Here is a 23,514-nt window from a genome sequence, read left to right on the forward strand (position 1 = left end):
AACAGGTTTTTAACAGGTAAATTCTTATCTCTCTGCTCCTTCGCTCGTCTGCTCCAGCAAACAATGGAAGGCTTCACCGTGTGACCTTTTTAATCCCCCTGACACCAGGGTCAATTTTAGCATGGCCAATCATCCTAACCCGCACATCTTTGGACTATGGGAGGAAACAGAAACAGCCGGAGGAAACTCATGCAGACACAGGGAGAACATCCAGACTCCAAACACACAATGACCTGAGGCCGCAACTGAACCTGGGTCCCTGGCTCTGAGATGGCAGTGCTAACCACTGTGCCACCCTAAATGAATAAATCAGTTGAAAATTCGATTGGGCCACGTTCTAGAATTATGTTGAGCAAATTCTCTTTAAACTTCTTTACATGGAAATACCTGCTCACACATACGATACAGCAGATCACACAAACAGAAACAGGTTGGTGGCATTCTGGCAAATAGGGTACAGGTGAAGGCTGGGATGAAGACACTTTATCTGAATGCATGAAGCATTCAGAGTAAAGTGGATGAGCTGGTGGCGCAAATCAGCACAAATGGATATGATCTGGTGGCCATTACAGAGACGTGGCTGCAAGGTGACAGGGACTAGGAGCTGAATGTCCAGGGGTATCAAGTGTTTAGGAAGGATAGGCAGGAGGAAAAAGGGGGGGGGGGCGTAGCTCTACTGATTAAGGATAGCATCAGGGTGGTAGTAAGGGATGATATAGGAACCAAAGAGCAGAAAGTGGAATCGTTGTGGGTGGAGATTAGGAACAGCAAAGGGAGGAAGACGCTGGTGGGTGTCGTTTATAGGCTCCCAAATAATGATCTGGAGGTGGGGCGGGCTGTTAACGCGCAAATAAATGCGGCGTGCAGGAATGGGGCGGTGATAATTATGGGGGATTTCAATCTGCATATTTTTAAGATGCGGGTTGATAGGTTTTTGATGGGCAAGGGGATTAAGGGTTATGGGGAGAGGGCAGGAATGTGGAACTGATCCACGACAGATCAGCCATGATCTTATTGAATGGCGGGGCAGGCTCGAGGGGCTAGATGGCCTACTCCTGCTCCTATTTCTTATGTTCTTAGAAACTGAAGCAATACCAATCTGGTGCAAGGACTTCAAAATACAAAGCAGGTCACACAGGTTAATCTGGGAATTTACACCTTTCCCTCCTGAGGAATCACAAGTTTGGCAGCAAACTCCAGCTCAGAAACCACAAACAGCTCAAGATTTGCTGAACTCCTAGATTTGATCTGGAACCATTTCTAAAATGGCGAGTCAAAGGGAACTGTTTCACAATCAGAGCCTGGTCCCAGTGTCCATGTCCCTCCCTGGCCATTCAGCCCCTCTAGACAGGCCGATCTGTCCCTTTACCCCCAAACCCCTCAATACCCCTGAAATGATTCACTGAGCCCCAGCCTGGGCAGACTGTGGGTGGGAGAGAATGATCCAGATTGCTGCTCCCTCTGTGTGGGGAAAGGCTTCCTGCCGCCAGCTCTGACTCTCAGGCTCAGCTCCTTTGCCCCGGACTCCCTCCCGGGGAAATATTTCCAACATCCCCATCGAACCCCTCACCTCAAACCGCCAGAACAGCCCCCGGGCCGGCCCGAGGCAGAGGCCACAGCCCCGGCTCAAACCGCTGGGCCTAGACCGGGGCCTCTCCTCACCGCACCCCCCGGGGCCGGGGCCTCTCCTCACCGCTCCCCCCGGGGCCGGGGCCTCTCCTCACCGCTCCCCCCGGGGCCGGGGCCGGGGCCTCTCCTCACCGCTCCCCCCGGGGGCCGGGGCCTCTCCTCACCGCTCCCCCCGGGGGCTGGGGCCTCTCCTCACCGCTCCCCCCGGGGCCGGGGCCTCTCCTCACCGCTCCCCCCGGGGCCGGGGCCGGGGCCTCTCCTCACCGCTCGGGCCGGGGCCGGGGCCTCTCCTCACCGCTCCCCCCGGGGCCGGGGCCGGGGCCTCTCCTCACCGCTCCCCCCGGGGGCCGGGGCCTCTCCTCACCGCTCCCCCCGGGGGCCGGGGCCTCTCCTCACCGCTCCCCCCGGGGCCGGGGCCGGGGCCTCTCCTCACCGCTCCCCCCGGGGGCCGGGGCCTCTCCTCACCGCTCTCCCCCCGGGGGCCGGGGCCTCTCCTCACCGCTCCCCCCGGGGCCGGGGCCGGGGCCTCTCCTCACCGCTCTCCCCCCGGGGCCGGGGCCTCTCCTCACCGCTCTCCCCCCCCCCCCCGGGGCCGGGGCCTCTCCTCACCGCTCTCCCCCCGGGGCCGGGGCCTCTCCTCACCGCTCTCCCCCCCCCCCCGGGGCCTCTCCTCACCGCTCTCCCCCCCCCCCCCGGGGCCTCTCCTCACCGCTCTCCCCCCCCCCCCGGGGCCGGGGCCTCTCCTCACCGCTCCCCCCGGGGCCGGGGCCTCTCCTCACCGCTTCCGGCCGGGGCCGGGGCCTCTCCTCACCGCTCCCCCCGGGGCCGGGGCCTCTCCTCACCGCTCTCCCCCCCCGGGGCCGGGGCCTCTCCTCACCGCTCTCCCCCCGGGGCCGGGGCCTCTCCTCACCGCCCGTCGAGTTTCCTCACCTCATTCCCGCCGCTCCAGTCCGCGTTCCTGTCCGGAACCCAAGCTAGCGACTCACCCGGCAGCCGATCCATGCGGACCGCTCACAGTGCAGATAGAGCGGATTCACAGAGGTGTTACCTCCATAACCATCCCCGGTCAGCTTCCGGCAACAGCCACTTTTGTTTTATTGATTATTGTCACATGCATTAACATACAGTGAAAGTTATTGTTTCTTGTGCGCTGTACAGACAAAGCATACCGTTCCTAGAGAAGGAAAGGAGAGAGTGCAGAACTAGTGTTGCTAGGATGTTGAGAAAGATCAACTTCCTGACTGGACAGTGATTGCGGTAAAAAGTCTGACAACACCAGGTTTAAGTCCAACCGATTTATTTGATAGTAAATTCACTAGATTTCGAGGTTACCCTCTTCATCAGGTGAATCCAGTGATTGCCCAGTGGAACTGAAGCCTTGGTACAGCAAGGTTTCATTGCCTGCTTGGGTCTGTCTGTGAGGAGTCTGCATGTTCTCCCCATGTCTGAAAGTTTATTTATTAGTCACAAGTAGACTTACATTCGCACTTCAATGAGATTACTGTGAAAATCTGCATGGGTTTCCTCCAGGCATTTCCTCCAGGTTTCTTTCCACAGTCCGAAAGATGTGCAAGTTAGGTGGATTGGCCATGCTAAATGTGTCAGGGGTACTACCTAGGATAAATGCATGGGATTATGGGGAAAGGGCCTGGATGGAATTGTGGTCGGTGCCAACTTGAATGGCCTCCTTGTGCATTGTAGGACTTTATGATTCTCTAATTTCACTCCATGTTATATTAAATCCATTAATGTCTTGTTTTTATCTTTAAAGTTAATAAGTTTAAAAGAAAAGTAGGTATTGAGTATAATATCACATACATCATATAAGTCATTCTAGGTATAGAGGATAATATTTCTGAACTTTCATATTTGCCATAAGTTGTGGCATATTGGTAGTAAAGCACAGACTCAGGATACTCACGCCACAACAAATGTTGAAATTTGAACTCTAAAAATCTGGAATTTAAAGTCTAATGATGACCATAAAAACCATTGTTGACTGCCATAAAAATCCATCTCATTCATCAATGTCCTCTCGGAAAGAAATCTGTCTTCCTTACCTGATCTGGACTGCATGTGACTCCAGATCAAATGTCCTCTGAACTGGCCTAGCACACCTCAGGGCAATTAGGGATGGGTAATAAATACTGGCCAGACAGTCATGCTCATGTCCCATGAATGAATAAATAGGATCCAAAGCAATATTTGAAATGCTGCAAAAACTAACTGAGATTTGGTCCTGTTCTGGGACTTACTTACTTCAGTAGCTGATTTGATGAAGGGATAGAGTTTCAACTAATTTTCTGCCTAATTATGTTTGTATTAATGACTAACCTAGCGTTACTCTGCCAGATACTGATATACAAACAAACATATATATGAGTTAGGAATAAACCACTCAGCCTTTCAAGCCAACTCCACATTTCAATAAGATCATGACTTGTCTAATTGTAACCTCAACTCCACATCTGCACTTACCCCCGATAATGTTTCACCTCCTTGTTTTAAGATTTTATTTAGCTCTACCTTAAAAATCTCCAAAGGCTCTGTTCCCACCTCCTTTTGATGAAAAGATTTGGTGGAGTAGCAGATTGAACACAGGGCCTTGACAAATCTTACATTAATGGAAAGAATCAGAGGATCAGACATAAATTGCAACACAAATAGAATGATGTAGGAGGAGACGTAGGAACCTTATGGACGGCACAGTGGTTAGCACTGCTGCCTCACAGTGTTAGGGACCCAGGTTCAATTCCCGGCTTGGGTCACTGTCTGTGTGGAGTCTCCCTGTGTCAAAGAACAAAGAAAAGTACAGCATTCTTCTGCTGAAGTGTGGAGACTAAGGATTTTCACAGTAACTTCATTGCAGTGTTAATGTAAGCCTACTTGTGAAGCTAATCAATAAACATTAACTTTCTTTGATCAGAGCTTTGCTGGAAGGCTATGTTGTGAAAACCTGTGTCAGAGTTTTAGGCGCCAGATCCTGTCTAAACCTTCAGAGATATTCAAAGCAACAAAGTTGTTTTAACAAAGTCTTTAAATGCAGACTTGCAAAGATTTCACGTTCTCCCCGTGTCAAAGAACAAAGAAATGTACAGCACAGAGCAGGCCCTTCGGCTCTCCAAGCTTGCACCAATCATGATGCCTGTTTAAACTAAAACTGTATGCACTTACAGAGTCCGTATCCTTCCATTCCCATCCTATTCATGTATTCATCCAGTTGCCCCTTAAATGACACTATCGTATCTGCTCCCACCACCTCCTCCAGGCCATGTGTTCCAGACATTCACCACCCTCTGTGTAAAAAACTTGTCTCGCACTTCTCCTCCAAACTTTTCCCCATGCACCTTAAACCGATGTCCCCAGTACTTTTCTAGAAAAAACATATGACTATCCACTCTGTCCATGCCACTCGTAATCTTGTAAACCTCTATAGGTCACCCCTCAACTTCTGTCATTCCAGTGAGAACAAACCTAGTTTATCCAACCTTTCCTCATAGCTAATACCCTCCGGACCAGGCAACATCCTGGAAAACCTCTTCTGTTCCCTCTCCAAAGCCTCCACATCTTTCTGGTAGTGTGGCGACCCGAATTGTACACAATATTCTAAATGAGGCCTAACTAAGGTTCTGTACAGCTGCAGCATGACCTGCCAATGTTTATACTCAATGCCCCGACCGATGAAGATAAACAAGCCGTAAGCCTTCTTGACTACTTTATCCACTGCTTCGCCACTTTCAGTGATCGGTGGACATGTACGCTCAATCTCTTTGCCTGTCAATACTCCTAAGGATTCTACCATTTACTGTATAATTCCTACATGCATTGGACCTTCCAAAATGCATTATCTCTTGTCCGGATTAAACTCCATCTGCCATCTCTCTGCCGAGTCTCCAACCGGTCTATATCCCGCTGTATCCTCTGCAATCCTCTTCACTATCCAATGTCTGCGTGGGTTTCCTCCCACAGTCTGGAAGAGGTGCTGGTCAGGTGCAATGGCTATGCTAAATGTTCCCTCAGTGTATCTGAACTGCTGCTGAAGTGTGGTGGCTAGGGGATTTTCACAGTAACTTCATTGCAGTGTTAATGTAAGCCTACTTGTGACACTAATAAATAAACATTAACTTTAAACTTTGATCAGAGCTTTGTTGGGAGGCTACATTCTGAAAACCAATGTCGGAGTGTAAGGTGCCAGAACCTGTCCAAACCTTTGGAGACTTTCAAAGCAACAAAGTAGTTTTAACAAAGTCTGTAAATGCAAATTTGCAAAGATTTTAAAAAGTGATTCTAAGGTCACTAGGAGGACAACCATGTTTTAAATTAAACATTGGAATATAGATTGGGGCAGACAGACTCAGTAAGAATAAAATTTGTTCAGGATACTAGAACAGAAAAACAGGCACAGGCTGACTTGATGGGATCTATTCCTTCAGCCAGTATGTCCTTTGCCCCTGTGCAGGAACAATCTGTCTGTGTTCCCTGTTGGAATCGGACTATGGGACTCTGCTCCTGGGAAAGCTGCAGGTCTTCATTGCTGTAAGGCTGTGCTCACATCTGTGGCCCTGTCTCTCAATCCCCTGCTAAGGTTATAACCTTTGAGTTGTTTGATCAAATGAAATAGAGGCAGTGAAAGAGAGGAATGGATCCTTATTACAATTCACCTATTTTAAGTCTTGCTTGGGTCTTTTTCTGCTCCAGAAATCATTACACATTCTCATAACCAAAAGTCACAGCTTCAAACCTTAACAGCTTGAATAGTGCTGGTTGCTTGACTATGTATCCCAGCATCAGCTGATGACCTCTGGTGAACTCATTCAGTGAACATAGAGTAGACAGTGAGCAGATAAAAGCAGAATTTATTGCTACAGTCAGTGCTAAACACTCAAAATGCAGGGAACATTGAACAACTCCATATATGATACCTTGTGGAAGAGTCCTGGGTTTTGTGACAGATACACAAACACTCCATCACACTATTTCACCAGGGACTGTAATCACACAAGATTTCCAACACTGCATGAGAACACAAAGAACGGACCCCAATTTATGACATGGCAGCAAGTTAGAGGAGCCAGGTACTGCGTGGTGAATAGGAATGAACTGAAATTGCAGCATTGTGTGTCACTACAGAGTGGAAACACAGCTGAATTCGCCTATTCTACTGCCCAGAGCCCCTGTAATCGAGCAGCAGTGCCACTGATACTGGCAGATCTGAAAACTCCAGTTTCAAGCAAGATCTTGTCACAATTGGGTTGCCCTGTGGTCCTCGTGTCATTGGAGTTCTGAACTGAATGAAACTACGTTTTAAAAGGAGCCATGTGGTGGTGGAAGATGCTTAGCTTTGATCCTTCACAAAGGGCACTCAATGTACACACGATGTGTAACGTTCTTATGAACAATGTTCACTCCAATCTCATAGCTATGACTTCAGAAATGCAGCTGCCATCTGAATCTCTGTAATACTGAAGCCAACACCATTCACTCACTGGGCTGCACCTCACAATGAAAGGATTTGTCTCAAAGAGTGAGGAAGAGTTACTGATCAGGGAACTAAGGAACATTTCCTCATCACTTGTTCACTATTACTCCTCCCAGCCCCTCCTCACATTCACCCTATCGGGGTCAACTTGGACTTCAGAACACTCTCAGGGTATCTCTGTGCACCCCAGCCGGAGCTGGGAATGAGGCTTGTGGCCGGTAACCTTTGGGGTGATGATCAGTTGTGACCCCAGTGGGCCTGACATTAACGTCAAATAAGAAAATAAGGGAAAAAAATGCCAACTAAAGATTTTTAATGTGCAAACTGTTCACAAGCTCAGAATCTTCCAAATCATCATGCAGTCGTTTCAAAGAGTATAACAACATAAGAAAAATATACCAAGCAGCATGCAGCAAGATCTCACAAACAGCAATGAGCAGAGATTCCATCGCTCTTGGTTAAATATTGGCCAAGACAGCAGTGATAACTCCCTGCTCTCCTCCCAAACACTGCTTTTTATATTTACTCAGGACTGAATATATTAATGTGTTTTTTGAATCATGGCAAATCTGACTGTGCGGCACTCCCTCAGTGCTGACCCTCTGATGGTGCGGCACTCCCTCCGTTCTGTGCTGGGAATGCTGACCTAGAAAATGAGCTGTAGTTCCAGGGGTGGGACCTGAACCCAGGACCTTGTTAAGGAGCAGCGTGAGGCAAATGGAGAATTCCAGGACAATGTACAATTCAAAATGTGTGATTTCAATTTGATACAATTTAATCTGAAACCGGATGATTATCAGCAAACTATACACAGCAAAGCACGGGAGCTGAAGGAGAACAGGATACAAAGCAGTCAGTTGAATCAGGGAGCACCTAACAGTCCTGTTTCTCGCTGAGTGGCCTTCCTCCACTCTCAGACTGGAATCTCTCTTCCTCTCTCGCTGATGCTGCAAATCAGGACAGATTGTTAGCTCGAGGGTTGGTGGTAAAACAATAGTTTACATCATGTCTGCAGCTTACCCTCTACCCAGGCAATGCCATTCCAACCCATTCCGTAACACAGGGCTCTCCAGTAGAGGCGAGTTATACTGAGCATATGTGTTGTGCTTTTAGCAGGTATGAGCATGTGTGAGTAATGACATCGGTAATGTGGACTTTCACAATCTAGTCTTATCTCAAGGGAGCTGTTTAACGAGCTGCATCCTGTTCTGAGTCCAAGCTGTACTGTATTCCTTATTTTTACAAGTAAAGAAGACTGAATATCTCAACGCGTTTGTCTACCTTTTTTTAGTCAAGTTACCACAGTAGGAAAACAGGATTTCTATGCATTGGACAACCTCCTACAAGAAGAATAGGAAATCAACAAACAGGCTTAAGAAGATAAAATGCTCCATTGTTAAATAATGAATACTTCCAGAATAATGGGAGAAGGAATTTGGGAAACAGCACATTTACATTTAAACTGTGTGGGATGAAATAATGCTCCCTTTTTCCAAGTCAGCAAAACCTTTCTGGAGGAAGTGGGGAATGGCTGGGGACAGTTTTGGACTCCACAGGGAATTCTGTCACAGATAATCCTTGAAGAACTCATGCTACCTGAGCTGGTACAACACTAGCTGAGCAATGGTGTGAATGTGTCAACCTTGGGGAGAATATGTTGTTCTGAGACAGAGACAGCCAGAATGGCCGTGAGCCCAAGGATCACTGCCTGGTCCATTGGAAACAGAAGATGCAAACAAGGAATTTCAATGTTGCTGACTCTCTCCTCCACTTCCCTCCTCCTTACTCTCTGTTTCTCACAAAACACAAGAGATAGAAGCAGGACTGGACCACCTGACCCATCGAGTCTGCTCTGCCATTCAATGCGACCATGGCTGATCTTGGGTTTCAACTCCGTTTTTCCAGCCACTCGCCACATTCCTTCATTCCCGAGACACCAAAAATCTTCCAGCTCCAGCTTTAAGTATATTCAACACTGGAGCATCCACAATCCTCTCGGGGAGAGAATTCTGAAGATTCATAGCCCATTGAGTGGAGGAACTTCCCCTCATCTCAGTCCTAAATGATTGGCCCCCCCGAGACTGAGCACCCCCCCCCACTCCACTCCACCCCACTGCACAACCCGCTGCCCCCAACACCCCCGCGCCCGTTCCCCCCAACCACCCTGTGTTTTTGACTCTCCAACGAATGCAAACAGTTTCTCTGCATCCACTCAATCAAACCCCCCTCAGAATCCTGTCGGTTTCTGTGAGATCATCTCAACATTTTTCTAAACTCCAGAGAATATAAACCCAATTTACTCAGCCTCTCATCGTTGGATAACCCCCTCATCCCAGTGAACCAATCTAGTGAACCTCGCTGTACTCTCTCCAGTGCCTGGATATCCTTTCCTAAATGTGAACACCAAAACTGACACAGTGTTCCAGATGTGGCCTCTCCAAATCCCTGTAAAACGGCATCAAGACTTCTTTATTCTTGTATTCCAATCCCCTTGCACCAAAGGCTAACAAGTCATCTGCCTTCCTAATTACTTGCTGCATCTGCATGCTAACTGTATGTTCTTGTACAAACACACCCAAGTCTCTTTGACCATCAACATGAACAAGTTTCACACCTTTTAAAAATATTCTGCTAATCTATTCTTGTGACTAAAGTGAATAAGTTCACACTTCCCTACATTACATTCCATCTGCCATCTTGTTGTCATTCACTTAATCTGTCTATGTCTCTTTACAGCCCCTCTGAGTCCCTCCCACATCTTACCTTCTAACCTTAGAACCTTAGCTAGGTCACACTTGGAATATAGTGTTCAATTCTGGTTGCCACACTACCAGAAGGATGTGGAGACTTTGGAGAGGGTGCAGAAAATATTTACCAGGATGTTGCCTGGTATGGAGGGTATTAGCTATGAGGAGAGGTTGGAGAAACTTGGTTTGTTCTCACTGGAGCGATGGAGGTTGAGGGGAGACCTGATAGAAGTCTACAAGATTATGAGAGGCGTGGACAGAGTGGATAGTTAGAAGTTTTCTCACAGAGTAGAAGAGTCAATTACTAGGGGGCACCGGTTTAAGGTGCGAGGGGCAAGGTTTAAAGGAGATGTACAAGGCAGATTTTTATACAAAGAATAGTGGGTGCCGAGAACCCGTTGCCAGCGGATAAGGTAGTGACTTTTAAGGGGCATCTTGAAAAATATACGAACAGGATGGGAATAGAGGGATACGGTCCCCAGAAGGGTAGGGGGTTTTAGTTCAGTCGGGCAGCATGGTCGGTGGAGGCTTGGAGGGCCGAAGGGCCTGTTCCTGTGCTGGAATTTTCTTTGTTCTTTGTTCTTCTTGGTATCATCAGCAAATTTTGATACATTGCCCTCTGTCTCTTCAACTAAGTAATGAATGTAGATTGTAAATTGCTGAGGCACCCCAGCATTGATCTTTGCTTCACTCCACTATTCACTGCCTGCCATCTTTCAGTCCTTCTCCACACCCACAGAGCCAGCAAGCAGCTTGTACCTACTGGATAAAGGCAGGGACTGAGGCTCATCCATCATTACATGGTTCTCTTTGTCAACCTGACTCACAATCACATCCTCCTATCCCTGACCATTGACCAGTCCTAAGATTCTGCCTAATCTAAGAAGTCTGACTGCCTCCTGGAGCAAAGTGTCTGGGTGACTGTTCCTCACCCTCATGCCCTGTATTGTCCCCAACTCAGACTCCAGCTCAGTAATTCAGAGTTGAAGTTGTGGAAGCTGCAGACACTTTCTACAGCTGTCACAGATTCTCACATACTGTAGTCATAGCACATCACAAGCCCTGCCATTTCTGTGCACTGTATGTGTTTAATTAGTTAATCAGTTAATAATTTACACAGCTAAAGCAACAGGAAGTTGCACTCACCTAGCTAGGAAACACGGAAGGAAACTCATCAATTAGTGGAGGCTGAAAAATGTGGAAAAGGAGCAGCTGTTCCAGCATGGAATTCCCACCTGAACCACATTCCCAGACACTCGCTCTATGTTTCACTCAGATGTGATCTCATGCCTGCACCCTTTCTTTCATTCCCTTCTCTCTGTGGCACTGAAGCTATGGATACTGATGTCAATGGTAAGAACCCCCTCACTCTGTCCCTCCCTCCCTCAATCAGTCTGTGACACCAGAACATTGCCAAGCTCCGTGTCCCTCTTTAAATAAGATCTCTCCTTCTTCCTCTACCTTGCTGCAAGTAGATTTTTTTCCCATTGGCAGGTGACAGTGCTTTGATAGCTATCGACTGTTCCCACAATCTCTGCATGTGTTGATCTTCCCCCAGTGTAGGCCTTTTCAACAGAGAGACCTTAGAAGATTGTGTTTAGTGAGATTTCTGGTCTTAATGTTACAGGTCATTGTTCACCCCTGGCTATTTGTACACTTGGCTTAGTATGTTCCTGATAGTCTCTGGCTTGACCCCAGGAATATGGAACCCTATGTCTGTGGGTCATTTTAGAACATTCTTGTGTTGGATAAGTGTCTGTTACTCAGCAAGCCGTTACTCAGTCCCAACAAATCATTCCCTAATTTGGCAGACCTCAGGATAAGTTATTTAGGACTGAGATGAGGAGATTTGTCTTCACTCAAAAGATGGTGAATCTTTGGAGTTTTACCCCACAGAACTATCTCTATCCCTCTCTCTGATCGTCCCTCAAGGTGGGGAGTACATACCAGAAGGACATGGAGTCCTTTAACATGGAGAAGGTGGCTGTCACACAGTTCTGACTGACCAGTAGACTCTCCCACACTTACCACCTGCATTAGTGTGTGTATTGGAAGGATTTGCAGGTTGGTCACGTTGTGGATGTGCCTTCCTTGGCCATCAATTCTTGGAGTGGGATTTGAATACAGAGCTCCTGGTTCAGAGGGAGGAATCCTCCCCACCAAACCACCAGCACTCTTTCCTCAGAGCAATGTGGATGCTCCACAGTTGAATGCAGTTAAGGCTGGGATAGATAGATTCTTGGACTCTCCGGAAGTCACGGGGACTGGGGGAAATTGGAGTTTCAGCTGAAGATCATCCACGACTGTACTGAATGGTGGAGCAAGTTTGTTGATTTATTCTTTCAAATAATAACTCTGTCAGCAAGGACAGCAGCAGACAGGCTCTCTCCTCCTCCCTGGGACTCAGTCCACACTCTTCAAATTGTCTGTGAAAGTGTAACTCCCTGAATTGTTTCCGGGGTTTTCTGTCACCAGGTCCATCATTACTTTATGATCTGTGTTCATCCACTTACTGGCACCTCCTGCTGCCGACGCTCCATGGCTGAGATTTGATTTCTGGTCTGTTGATTCCCCTTTTTGGGTTTGGAGAATGTCCGTATCAGAGGAATCGGATACAGTGGTGTCACACTCTGCCAGACTGGAGGCAACTTCACCCAAAAGCAAATGTGTGGACTCAGCTTCAAGGTGGGATTGTACAATACGCTGAACAGCTGGAAAAGACATGGACACGCATGTTCCAAACACACAGTAAACACACATGATCCAAAACATGGCATAAACACATATGATCCAAAACATGGCATAAACACATCTGTTCCAAAACACATGGTAAACACACATGATCCAACACAGACTGTACACACACATGATCCAAAACATGCCTATAAAGTACAAGATGGGGACCAGCACCCACCTTTTAGAGAGGGAGGTGTGTATGAATAGGATGGGGTAACTCGTTTGGGTTTCAGAGTCTCACCTTCAGCAGAGGTTAATCTCTGGAATAAACAGCAGACACACCCTTTACTTTCAAACCTCAACATGACTTATTAACCAACTTATAAGAATAAGAGTCATAAAGTCATAGAAGTTTACAGCATGGAAACAGACCCTTCGGCCCAACCTGCCCATTCTGCTCTTTTTTTAAACCCCTAAGCTAATCCCAATTGCCCACATTTGACCCATATCCCTCTATACCCATTTTATCCATGTAACTGTCCAAATGCTTTTTAAAAGACAAAATTATACCCACCTCTACTACTGCCTCTGGCAGCTTGTTCCAGACACTCACCACCCTCTGTGTGAAAAAAATGACCCCTCTGGACACTTTTGTATCTCTCCTCTCTCACCTTAAACCAATGCCCTCTAGTTTTAGACTCACCTACCTTTGGGAAAAGATATTGACCATCTAGCTGATCTGTGCCCCTCATTATTTCATAGATTTCTATAAGGTCACCCCTCAGCCTCCTAAGTTCCAGAAAAAAAGTCCCAGTCTATCCAGCCTCTCTTTATAGCTCAAACCATCAAGTCCTGGTACATCCTGGTACTAGGACTGGTACATCCTAGTAAATCTTTTCTGCAGTCTTTCTAGTTTAATAATATCCTTTTTATAATAGGGTGACCAGAATTACACACAGTATTTCCAAGTGTGGCCTTACCAATGTCTTGTACAACGTCCCAACTCCTGTATTCAATGTTCTGACCAATGAAACCAAGCATGCTGAATACCTCCTTCACCGCTCTGTCCACCTGTGACTCCACTTTCAAAGAGCTATGAACATGTACCCTTAGATCTAGTTTATAAGATGTTGAGAGGTATAGATAGGGTGGATTCTCGGAGGCTATTTCCCAGGGCTGAAATGGTTGCTACGAGAGGACACAGGTTTAAGGTGCTGGGGAGTAGGTACAGAGGAGATGTCAGGGGTAAGTTTTTCACTCAGAGGGTGGTGGGTGAATGGAATCGGCTGCCGTCAGTGGTGCTGGAGGTGAACTCGTTGGGGTCTTTTAAGAGACTTTTGGATGAGTACATGGGATTTAATGGGATTGAGGGTTATAGATAGGCCTGGTAGGTAGGGATACAATCAGCACAACTTGTGGGCCGAAGGGCCTGTTTGTGCTGTGGTTTTCTATGTTCTATGTTCTATCTTTTTTTTCTGTAACTCTCCCCAACGCCCTGCCATTAACTGAGTAAGTGCTGCCCTGGTTCAATCTACCAAAATGCATCACCTCGCATTTGTCTAAATTAAACTCCATCTGCCATTCATCAACCCACTGGCCCAATTGATCAAGATCCTGTTGCAATTGGAGATAACTTTCTTCACTGTCCACTATGCCACCAATCTTGGTGTCACCTGCAAACTTACTAACCATGTCTATGACCATCATCCCAGTACCTGAGAAAAGCCAAGCAGTCTGCCTTAGTGACTATCGGCCGGTGGCTCTGACATCCATCATTATGAAGAGCTTCGAAAGGTTAGTCACGGCACCGATCAATTCCAGCCTCCTGGACTGTCTGGATTCACTACAGTTTGCCTACTGGCACAACAGGTCCACAGCAGACACCATCTCCTTGGCTCTGCACTCAGCCTTGGAACACCTAGATAACAAGGTTACCTATGTCAGACTCCTATTTATTGACTAGAGCTCAGCTTTCAACACCATTATCCCACAAAACTCATCTCCAAACTCCATGGTCTGGGCCTCAGCACCTCCCTCTGCCACTGAATCCTGAACTTCCTAACTCACAGACCACAATCAGTAAGGATAGGCAACAAAATCTCCTCCACAATCATCCTTAACACCGGTGCCCTACAAGGCTGTGTCCTCAGCCCCCTCACTATACTCCTTATACACCTATCACTGTGTGGCCAAAGTCCCCTGCAATTTGATTTTCAAGTTTGTTGACAATACCACTGTAGTGGGTCAGATCTCAAACTATGATGGTACAGAGTACAGGAATGAGATAGGGAATCTGGTGAACTGGTGCGGTGACAATAATCTCTCCCTCAATGTCAACAAAATGAAGGAGATTGTCATCGACTTCAGGAAGTGTAAAGGAGAACATCCCCCTGTCTACATCAATGGGAACTAAGTAGAAAGGGTCGAGAGCTTCAAGTTTTTAGGTGTCCAGGTCACCAACAACCTGTCCTGGTCCCTCCCATGCCGACACTATAGTTAAGAAAGCCCCACCAACGCCACTACCTTCTGAGAAGACTAAGGAAATTTGGTATGTCAGCTATGACTCTCACCGACTTTTACAGATGCCCCATAGAAAGCATTCTTTCTGGTTGGATCACAGCTTGGTCTGGGCTCCTGCTCTGCCCAAGACCGCAAGAAACTACAAAAGGTTGTGAATGTAGCCCAATCCATCACACAAACCAGCCTCCCATCCATTGACTCTGTCTACACTTCCTGCTGCCTCGACAAAGCAGCCAGCATAATTAAGGACCCCACACATCCCGGACATTCTCTCTTCCACCTTCTTCCTTCGGGAAATAGAAACAAAAGTCTGAGGTCACATACCCAACTGACTCAAGAACAACTTCTTCCCTGCTGCTGTCAGACTTTTGAATGAGGCTACCTCGCATTAAGTTGATCTTTCTCTACACCCTAGTTATGACTGTAACTCTACCTTCTGCACCCTCTCATTTCCTTCTCTATGAACGGTATGCTTTGTTTGTATAGCACACAAGAATCAATACTTTTCATTATATGCTAATACATGTGACAATAATAAATCAAATCAAATCAAATTAAAAAGTCTGGGACGGTTTATTGTGGTATTTCAGGCATTATCCAGACAATTCCAACTTCCTTAGGAACACAAGGAATTCCTGGATGAAGGGAAATTTGGTGCAATGATTTGCAGCCCGTGACTGCCCTGCAGCAGACTGCCCAGTTGCTCCAGTCGTTACATGCTTACTACATGCCTTCCACGGGCACTCTGCCCAAGAGAGGACTCCACCTTCTGGGATGGGCACTCACTCTCAGTTCCCATTGGTGCCTCAACCAGATGACCAGGTGGGTGGGGGGGAGGAGGGGTGCAGGAGAACCCTTCACAATGTGGGACTGAACCCCTAGGTGGCCTGGAGGAAGGGGGAATCAGGAGAGCATCATTCATGGGGATGGGTGAATGACCTGTGATAGGGAGGGATAGGGGAGTAAGCTGTGAGGACGGAGGGTGCGGGATGGTGAGTGACTCAGGATAGGGAGGGATAATCAAGCAGATGTCATTCTGAAAACAGACTCAGAATAACCAGGTGCCAAAGCCAATACTATCAGACTGACCTGTGGGGGAACCGATTCTTCTTCTGGAGAAAAAGGAAAAGGAAACATGTGAAGAGTTTTGTGACATCAACACAGGCAGAGAGTAATTGAATGTGACTGATTTACACATTGTAACCCCACACCCCACTGAGACTGTACCATCTCCCTGCACTAAACCCCCTTCACACACAATCTACTTTTACTTCAACCTTTCAGTCTGACTGATATCAGAATTCCTGGAAAGAATCAGCAGCTGGGGGGTCGACTGGATAAAGTAAAGCAACCAGTAGATTTGCTCTGGAAGGTGCTGCCTGAAAGGGAAATGGAAACAATAACTTCCCAACAGTAACTGGATAAAAAACTTGAAAGGGGAAGAACAGAGTGCTGATTGGGTCACTCTCACAAAGAGCAGGCACAGCTACAATGGGCTGAATGGCCTCTGTATTCTGCGCTGCATCAAACTCACTCTGCACTGGATGACATTAGAAACCATCATGAAACAGGGTAGGAGGCCACAGGGCGAGGGCAAGGGTTACCCGGTTCCTGTTCAACTCCTACATCAACCAGACACACTACGTTTGGGAGGAGGTGCTGGGGAAAGGCTGGGTGGAGGGGAGGGGCACGGGGTGGAGGGGAGGGGCACGGGGTGGAGGGGAGGGGAAAGGCTGGGTGGAGGGGAGGGGCACAGGGTGGAGGGGAGGGGCACGGGGTGGAGGGGAGGGTTACAGGGTGGAGGGGAGGGGCACGGGGTGGAGGGGAAGAGCCAGGGGATGATGTGGATGATAAGAAGCTGAAACAATGGGAGTGGGGAAGGGGGGAGGGGAGGGGGGAAGACAGGAGGGGAGAGGGGGAGGGGAGGGAGGGGGGAAGGGGGTGAGGGGGAAGGGGGAAAAGGGGAGGGGCAGAAGAGGAGAGGGAGGGGGAAGAGGGGATGGGGAGGGGGAAGAGGAGAGCGGGATAAGAGGAGAGGGAGAGGAGAGGAGAGGGAGAGGAGAGGAGAGGGAGAGGAGGGGGGAGGGGCAGAGGGGAGAGGGTAAGAGAGGAGGGGGAAGATGGGAGGTGGAGGTGAAAGAGGGAGGGGAAGGGATGGAGGGATGGACATGCTAGAAGGTAGAGATGGGGCAGATGAGAGGGGTGTAGGGAGGGAGGAGGGGGTTTAGGGAGGGAGGAGGAGGTGTAGGGAGGGAGGAGGGGGTGTAGGGAGGGAGGAGGGGGTGTAGGGAGGGAGGAGGGGGTGTAGGGAGGGAGGAGGGGGTAAATGCTGTTCCTTTATTGCTGTTACCCTGGTTTCTGCTCTCTCAGTTTGATCACAGGTCTTGCTGAGCTGCAGTGACTGTCTGAGCTCTGGTTATCTCCCCGCTCCCTGTGCCACTCCCACACTGACTGTGTTTGCAGTTACCTGGAGGTGAATGGTCTGTGAGCCTGAAGAGTGCTGCCGGAGTGGGTCTGCGTCTCCGAATCTACAGAAATAAACAGCAGGCAGTTCATGTGATGAAAAAGTCAACATAGTGCGTTGTTCAATGAGGGGATTTGGCAAACTGGATACTGAAAGGAGAGGTTAGCAGCAGAGACACTGTTTAAAAATAAATGGTCTCCCATTTAAAACAGAGAGAAAGAACATTTATTTTCCAAAGAGGGTCATTCAACTGTGGAAATCTCTCCACTGGATAAGCAGGAAGCAGAGTCAGTGAGCACTTATAAGGCTGAGTTTGCTAAATTCTTCATTGACAAGGGAGCAAAGGTTACAGGGGACAGACAGGAAGGTCACAATGAGATCAAGAATGATCTTATTGAATGCTGGAGCAGGCTTGAGGGGCTGAATGGCCTACACCTGCTCTTATTTCATACGCTCATATGTTCAAATGTTGATCAGATTTCCTCTAGTCTGAAGTTCATCAGCGTCTATAGTCCAGTCCCAGAGGAAGCAGGCTCACTGTCTGAGACAGCCTACAATCACCAGGCCTCGCTACACAATCAAACCCAGTGACAACTCACTTGTTGGTATTCGAGGTAAATCACCCACAAATACCAGCCCCTAAACCCCATTCCCCATCCTGACCCCTTCCCCAGCACCCGCCCTCTTCCAATGGGTTTGGATTTGGGGATTTTAGAGTTGGAATTTGGGGGTTTGCTGGAATTGGGATTTTGAGGTTTGCTGGGATTGGGGTATTTGGGTTTTGGGGTTTGATGGGTTGGGATTTTGGGATTTGCTGGGATTGGGATTTTGAGGTTTGCTGGGATTGGGGTATTTGGGTTTTGGGGTTTGATGGGTTTGGATTTTGGGATTTGCTGGGATTGGGATTTTGGGATTTGCTGGAATTGGGGTTTTTGGGTTTTGGGGTTTGATGGGTTGGGATTTTGGGATTTGCTGGGATTGGGATTTTGAGGTTTGCTGGGATTGGGGTATTTGGGTTTTGGGGTTTGATGGGTTGGGATTTTGGGATTTGCTGGGATTGGGATTTTGGGATTTGCTGGAATTGGGGTTTTTGGGTTTTGGGGTTTGATGGGTTGGGATTTTGGGATTTGCTGGGATTGGGATTTTGAGGTTTGCTGGGATTGGGGTATTTGGGTTTTGGGGTTTGATGGGTTGGGATTTTGGGATTTGCTGGGATTGGGGTATTTGGGTTTTGGGGTTTGATGGGTTGGGATTTTGGGATTTGCTGGGATTTGGAGTTTTGGGTTTGATTGCTTTAGGGCAGTGCAATGATTATAGCAAAATATTTTTGATGCTACAAGGGACTTAAAATTTCTTTTCTAGGAAATGTGTTGCATTAGTGAATAAATCTGCAGCTTAAAGTGCTGGAGAGATTTTGTATTCACATTTAACACAGACTGATTGAAGAATAAATCTGTCATTGACCTCAGTGTGGGAGTTACTGAGATAAGTTTACACAATCAAACAGCAAACAGAGTCTTACCTTCTCCACTGCTCTGGCATCCAAGCAACTGCCTGTCATTGGCACTGAAAAATTGATTTTTTTCCTGTTTTTTGGTTCCATATTTCCCCTCCTGTCTGAACTGGGTCAGTGTAGACCGGAATCCAGCGCTATCCCTGTCCAGTGCTTTTCTCTCGCTGCTTCTTCCGTGTCGGTAGCTGGCGGATTCTCTGCTCTCTCTGTTTCTCTCTCTCTCTCTGTCTGTCCGGGGTGACTATCCCGAAGGTTTCACTCCCACTGTCCAACTATCGTCAGCTCTACACACAGAACAGCAGGAGAACCATGAATTATAGATGAGTGAGTGAGGACAGGCGAGTAATGAGCTTCCTTGGAGAACAGACAGGAGTAGTTAGACCTAGGAGCAGGAACCTATTGTCTGGACCCAGGCAATGTCAGTTTAGCACAGAATGGAAGTGATTTGCAGCAATCTATTCATTAAAAATAGCAGTTAGTGATGGAATGTGAGGTTTGCTGGGACCTGCTGACCTTTATCAGCTGGCAGTGTCACAGGAACTGCTGGCGAGAGAAGCAAAGAGCATGTGGTGAAACAGAGCAATTAGAAAAATGAGGAACAGAATCTATGCCCACTCACCGTTTCCTCAGAGACGGAGACACGGGGGAGGGGGGTGTAATGGACCTGATTTCATTTAGATTCCTTCTTCTAATGAATGGGGTGACTCGTTGGCACAGTGGTTAGCACTGCTACCTCACAGCACCAGGGACCCGGGTTCGATTCCCGGCTTGGGTCACTGTCTGTGCACAGTTTGCACGTTCTCCCCGTGTCTGCGTGGGTTTTCTCCGGGTGTTTCCGTTTTCTCCCATAATCCAAAGATGTGCGGGTTAGATGGATTGGCTAGGATAAATTGCTCCTTAGTGTCTGAAGGTGTGTAGTTTGGGGGGATTAGCAGGGTAAATACCTGATTTACAGGGATAGGGCCTGGAGAGGATGCTGTTTCAGGAAGTACGTGCAGTCTCAATCGGCTGAATCAAAGGATTACAGAATCCTACAGTATGAAGGCATCAGGTGATTTCGGGCAGCTCCTGTAAGTCAACCAAGCGGCTATTGGAGGTGGAGGTTCCAGGGCCCAGTGACGGGGCTCTGTGGATCAACAACCTTGTCTCATCTGTCACTACACTACATCTCCTCCAGTGACCCTCACCGTCTCAAACCTCTTTATCTGATGACTTAGTTTGTTGACAAGTAACACCTGCACCAGGCAAGTGTCAGGCCAAGACTATCTCCAATAAGAGAGAATTCAACATTCTCCCTTGACACACTGTGGCACTGCTGTCACTGAATGCCCCACTGTCAACATCCTGGGGGTTCCCATTGACAGAAACTGAACTGGGACCCAGCCATATAAATACTGTGGCTGCCAGTGTGAGTACAGGCTGGGAATTCTGTGGCGAGTAACTCACTTCCTAATTCCCTATGCCCCAAAGTTTGTCCACCATCTACAAGGCATCAGTCAAGAACCTGATGGAATAATTTCCATTGGCCTGGATGTGGCAACTCCAACAACACTCAAGAAACTCAACACCATCCAGGATAAAGTAGCCCATTTGACTGACACACCATCCACCACCTTTAACATTCACTCCTCCACCACAGAACACAGTAGCAGCTGTGTGTACATCTACAAGATGCACTGGAGGAACTCACTACAGCTCCTTCAATAGCACCTTCCAAACCCATAACCACTACCATCTAGAAAGAGAAGAGCAGCAGATACCTGGGAACATCCCCACCTGGAGATTCCCTCCTGAGTCACTCACCATCCTGACTTGGAAATAGGCTGTTCCTTCACTGTCGTTAGGTCAGAATCTTGGAACTCCCTCCCTAACAGCACTGTGGGTGTACCTACACCACATGGACACAGCGGTTCAAGAAAGCAGCTCACCACCACATTCTCAAGGGCAATTAGAGATGAGCAATAAATACTGGCCAGACAGTGATGCCCACATTCAGTGAGATAGAAACCTTGTCTGTGGGTAACTGGAAATCCCTCAGTCTCAGCAACCCCCACACCTTCCTAATAAAGGCAGCACGCATGGAGATGGCCAATCATAAGGCAACCTCCTGCAGGCTCAGCTGACAACATGGGGAGGTTCAGGCCCAGTGTCCGCTGGGAAACTCCGAGCCACAGCCTCAGACTCTGAGGTTGAAACAGAATTATCCACTGACTGATTCCTCTCGGGCCCAGGGCAAGTTACAAGTCCTAGATTCGAAACCAGTCTGCTTTGCAATCCAGACAAGTCTGCCTTCATCAATATATTGGGTTCCTTAGTCAGTGAGAGTCTGTTCCAAATACCAGGAAGATCCCAAAGGAGTCTTCACCATTCTCCCCACTGGACATGGAATTGGGATTAATATGGGATTGATACAGGGCAATGGAAGGAGGGCAGGGACAGTGGGATTAGTTTGGAAATAAAGCAGGGTTATGGGGAGACTGGGATTAGATCAAAAAGCAATAAATACAACACAGGAACAGGCCCTTCAGCCCACCACATCTGCACAAATTGCTAATCCTTATTTGGACCCACTACTAATTGCCCAAATGTGTTTACTACCCCTCTGTTCACCTCCCATCCATGTGTCTATCAAGATATGCCTTGAATGTTACTGATGTACCTGCTTCCATCACCTCCTTTGGAAGTGTGTTCCAGGCACCCACCACTCTCTGTGTAAAAAGCTTCCCCGCACATCTCCCTTAAACTTTCCCCCTCTCACCTTGAACCTTTGCCCCCCCGTGTAATTGACACTCTCACCCTGGGGAAAAGCCTCTGACTATCCACCCTGTCCATGCCTTCTATTTTGTAAACCTCTGTCAGGTCTCCCCTCAGCCTCTGTCTTTCCAGTGGAAACAATCTTAGTTTATTCAGCCTCTCATAAGAACATAAGAACATAAGAAATAGGAGCAGGAGTAGGCCATCTAGCCCTTCGAGCCTGCCCCGCCATTCAATAAGATCATGGCTGATCTGTTGTGGCTCAGTTCCACTTTCCCGCCCTCTCCCCATAACCCTTAATCCCCTCTCTTATCAAAAACCCATCAACCCGCTTCTTAAAAATATTTAGCGAGGCAGCCTCCACCACTTCAACGGGCAGAGAATTCCAGAGATTCACCACCCTTTGAGTGAAGAAGTTCCTCCTCAACTCCGTTCTAAACCGCCCCCCCTTTATCTTGAGGCTGTGCCCCCTAGTCCTACTGTCTTTTTTGAGCGGGAAGAGTCTCTCCACCTCTATCCTATCCAGCCCATTCATCATCTTATACGTCTCAATGAGATCTCCCCTCATTCTCCTCATAGCCAATCCTCTCCAGACTAAGCAACATCCTGGTGAACCTTCTTTCTACTCTCTCCAAAGCTTCCACGTCCTTCTGGTGGTGTGGTGACAAGAACTGCACAAAATATTCCAAATGCGGTCTAACTAAAGTTTTATACAACTAGTAACATAATTTGCCAATTCCCATACTCAGTGCCCTGGTCAATGAAGGCAAGCAAGCCAAATTCCTTCTTGATCACCTTCTCCACCAGTGTTGCCACTTTCTGAGATTTGTGGACTTGCACGCCCAGATCCCTCTGTATGTAAATGCTTCTAAGGGTTCTGCCATTTACTGTATAATTCGCACCTGAATTGGATTTTCCAAAATGCGTTATCTTAATTTGCCTGGATTAAACTCCATCTGCCATTCCCGTGCCTGAGTCTGCAATCTATCGATATCCTGTTGTATCCTCTGACAATCCCTGGTACTATCAGCAACTCCACCAATCTTTGTGCCATCTGCAAACTTACTAATCAGACCCCCCACATTTTTCTCCAGATCATTTATATATACCACAAACAACAGAGGTCCCAGCACTGATCCCTGTGGAACATCATTAGCTACAGACCTCCATTCTGAGAGCTTTCACTGTTACTGTCTTCTATGACTAAGCCAGTCCTGTATCCATCTAGCCAGCCAACCCTGGATTCCATGAGACTTTACCTTTTGTACCAGTCTGCCATGAGGGGCCTTGCTAAAGTCCTCTGACTTTCCCTCATCAATCCTTCTTGTCACCTCTCAAAAAACTCAGTCAGGTTGGTGAGACATGATCTTCCCCGTATAAAACCATGCTGCCTGTCACTAACTAGTCCATTTTCCTCCAAGTACGATAAATCCTGCCTCTCAGTATCTTCGCCAGAACTGACGTCAGGTTTAGATAAGGATTGATGCAGGGTTAAGGAGAGAAGGGCAGAGGGATTATTTACTGATTACATGCGTACAGACACGAGTGTAAGCAGAACGATAGACAGGGTGATGTTACTGATGTGCTACGAGGTAGTCTCGGGGACGGAGAGGAAATGGGATTGAAAGCACAGTTTAGGATTATGGCAAAAAAATGAGATAGTGAAAAGTCTGGTTCAGCCTGGAAGTGATCAGGGAGAGTGATGGCCTCAGGGGCTGGGGAACAGAGTGTG

The 23,514-nt window shown here is 47.7% G+C and overlaps 2 protein-coding genes across 4 annotated transcripts in view; both read right to left on the reverse strand.

Annotated features, from left to right (window-relative positions):
* Positions 1-2,667, reverse strand: part of stard3 (StAR related lipid transfer domain containing 3) — a 51,520-nt gene extending 48,853 nt beyond the window's left edge. Inside the window, exon 1 of the mRNA XM_080213877.1 lies at positions 2,560-2,667. The gene's annotated coding sequence lies outside the window, so the exon portion shown is untranslated. The remainder of the gene's footprint in view (positions 1-2,559) is intronic.
* A 3,861-nt stretch (positions 2,668-6,528) lies between these two features.
* LOC145359192 (protein phosphatase 1 regulatory subunit 1B-like) lies at positions 6,529-23,078 on the reverse strand. 3 transcript variants are annotated; one of them, XM_080213653.1, is made up of 7 exons: positions 23,042-23,078; positions 19,038-19,312; positions 17,519-17,579; positions 16,141-16,163; positions 12,770-12,851; positions 12,369-12,566; positions 6,529-8,055 (listed from the first exon to the last, which is right to left on the reverse strand). In XM_080213653.1, the coding sequence occupies exons 2-7, from the start codon at positions 19,116-19,118 to the stop codon at positions 7,982-7,984; spliced, it is 519 nt and encodes a 172-aa protein (XP_080069779.1). In that variant the 5' UTR covers positions 19,119-19,312; positions 23,042-23,078; the 3' UTR covers positions 6,529-7,981. The 3 variants fall into 3 exon arrangements, with proteins under 3 accessions (XP_080069779.1, XP_080069777.1, XP_080069778.1); XM_080213651.1 differs by lacking the exon at positions 12,770-12,851; XM_080213652.1 differs by lacking the exons at positions 12,770-12,851; positions 23,042-23,078 and having other exon boundaries at positions 19,038-19,329.
* Positions 23,079-23,514: the final 436 nt, after the last annotated feature.

The sequence above is a fragment of the Carcharhinus amblyrhynchos genome, chromosome 27, assembly GCF_965287045.1.
Source record: "Carcharhinus amblyrhynchos chromosome 27, sCarAmb.v2.hapA, whole genome shotgun sequence".
NCBI classification, from domain to species: domain Eukaryota; kingdom Metazoa; phylum Chordata; class Chondrichthyes; order Carcharhiniformes; family Carcharhinidae; genus Carcharhinus; species Carcharhinus amblyrhynchos.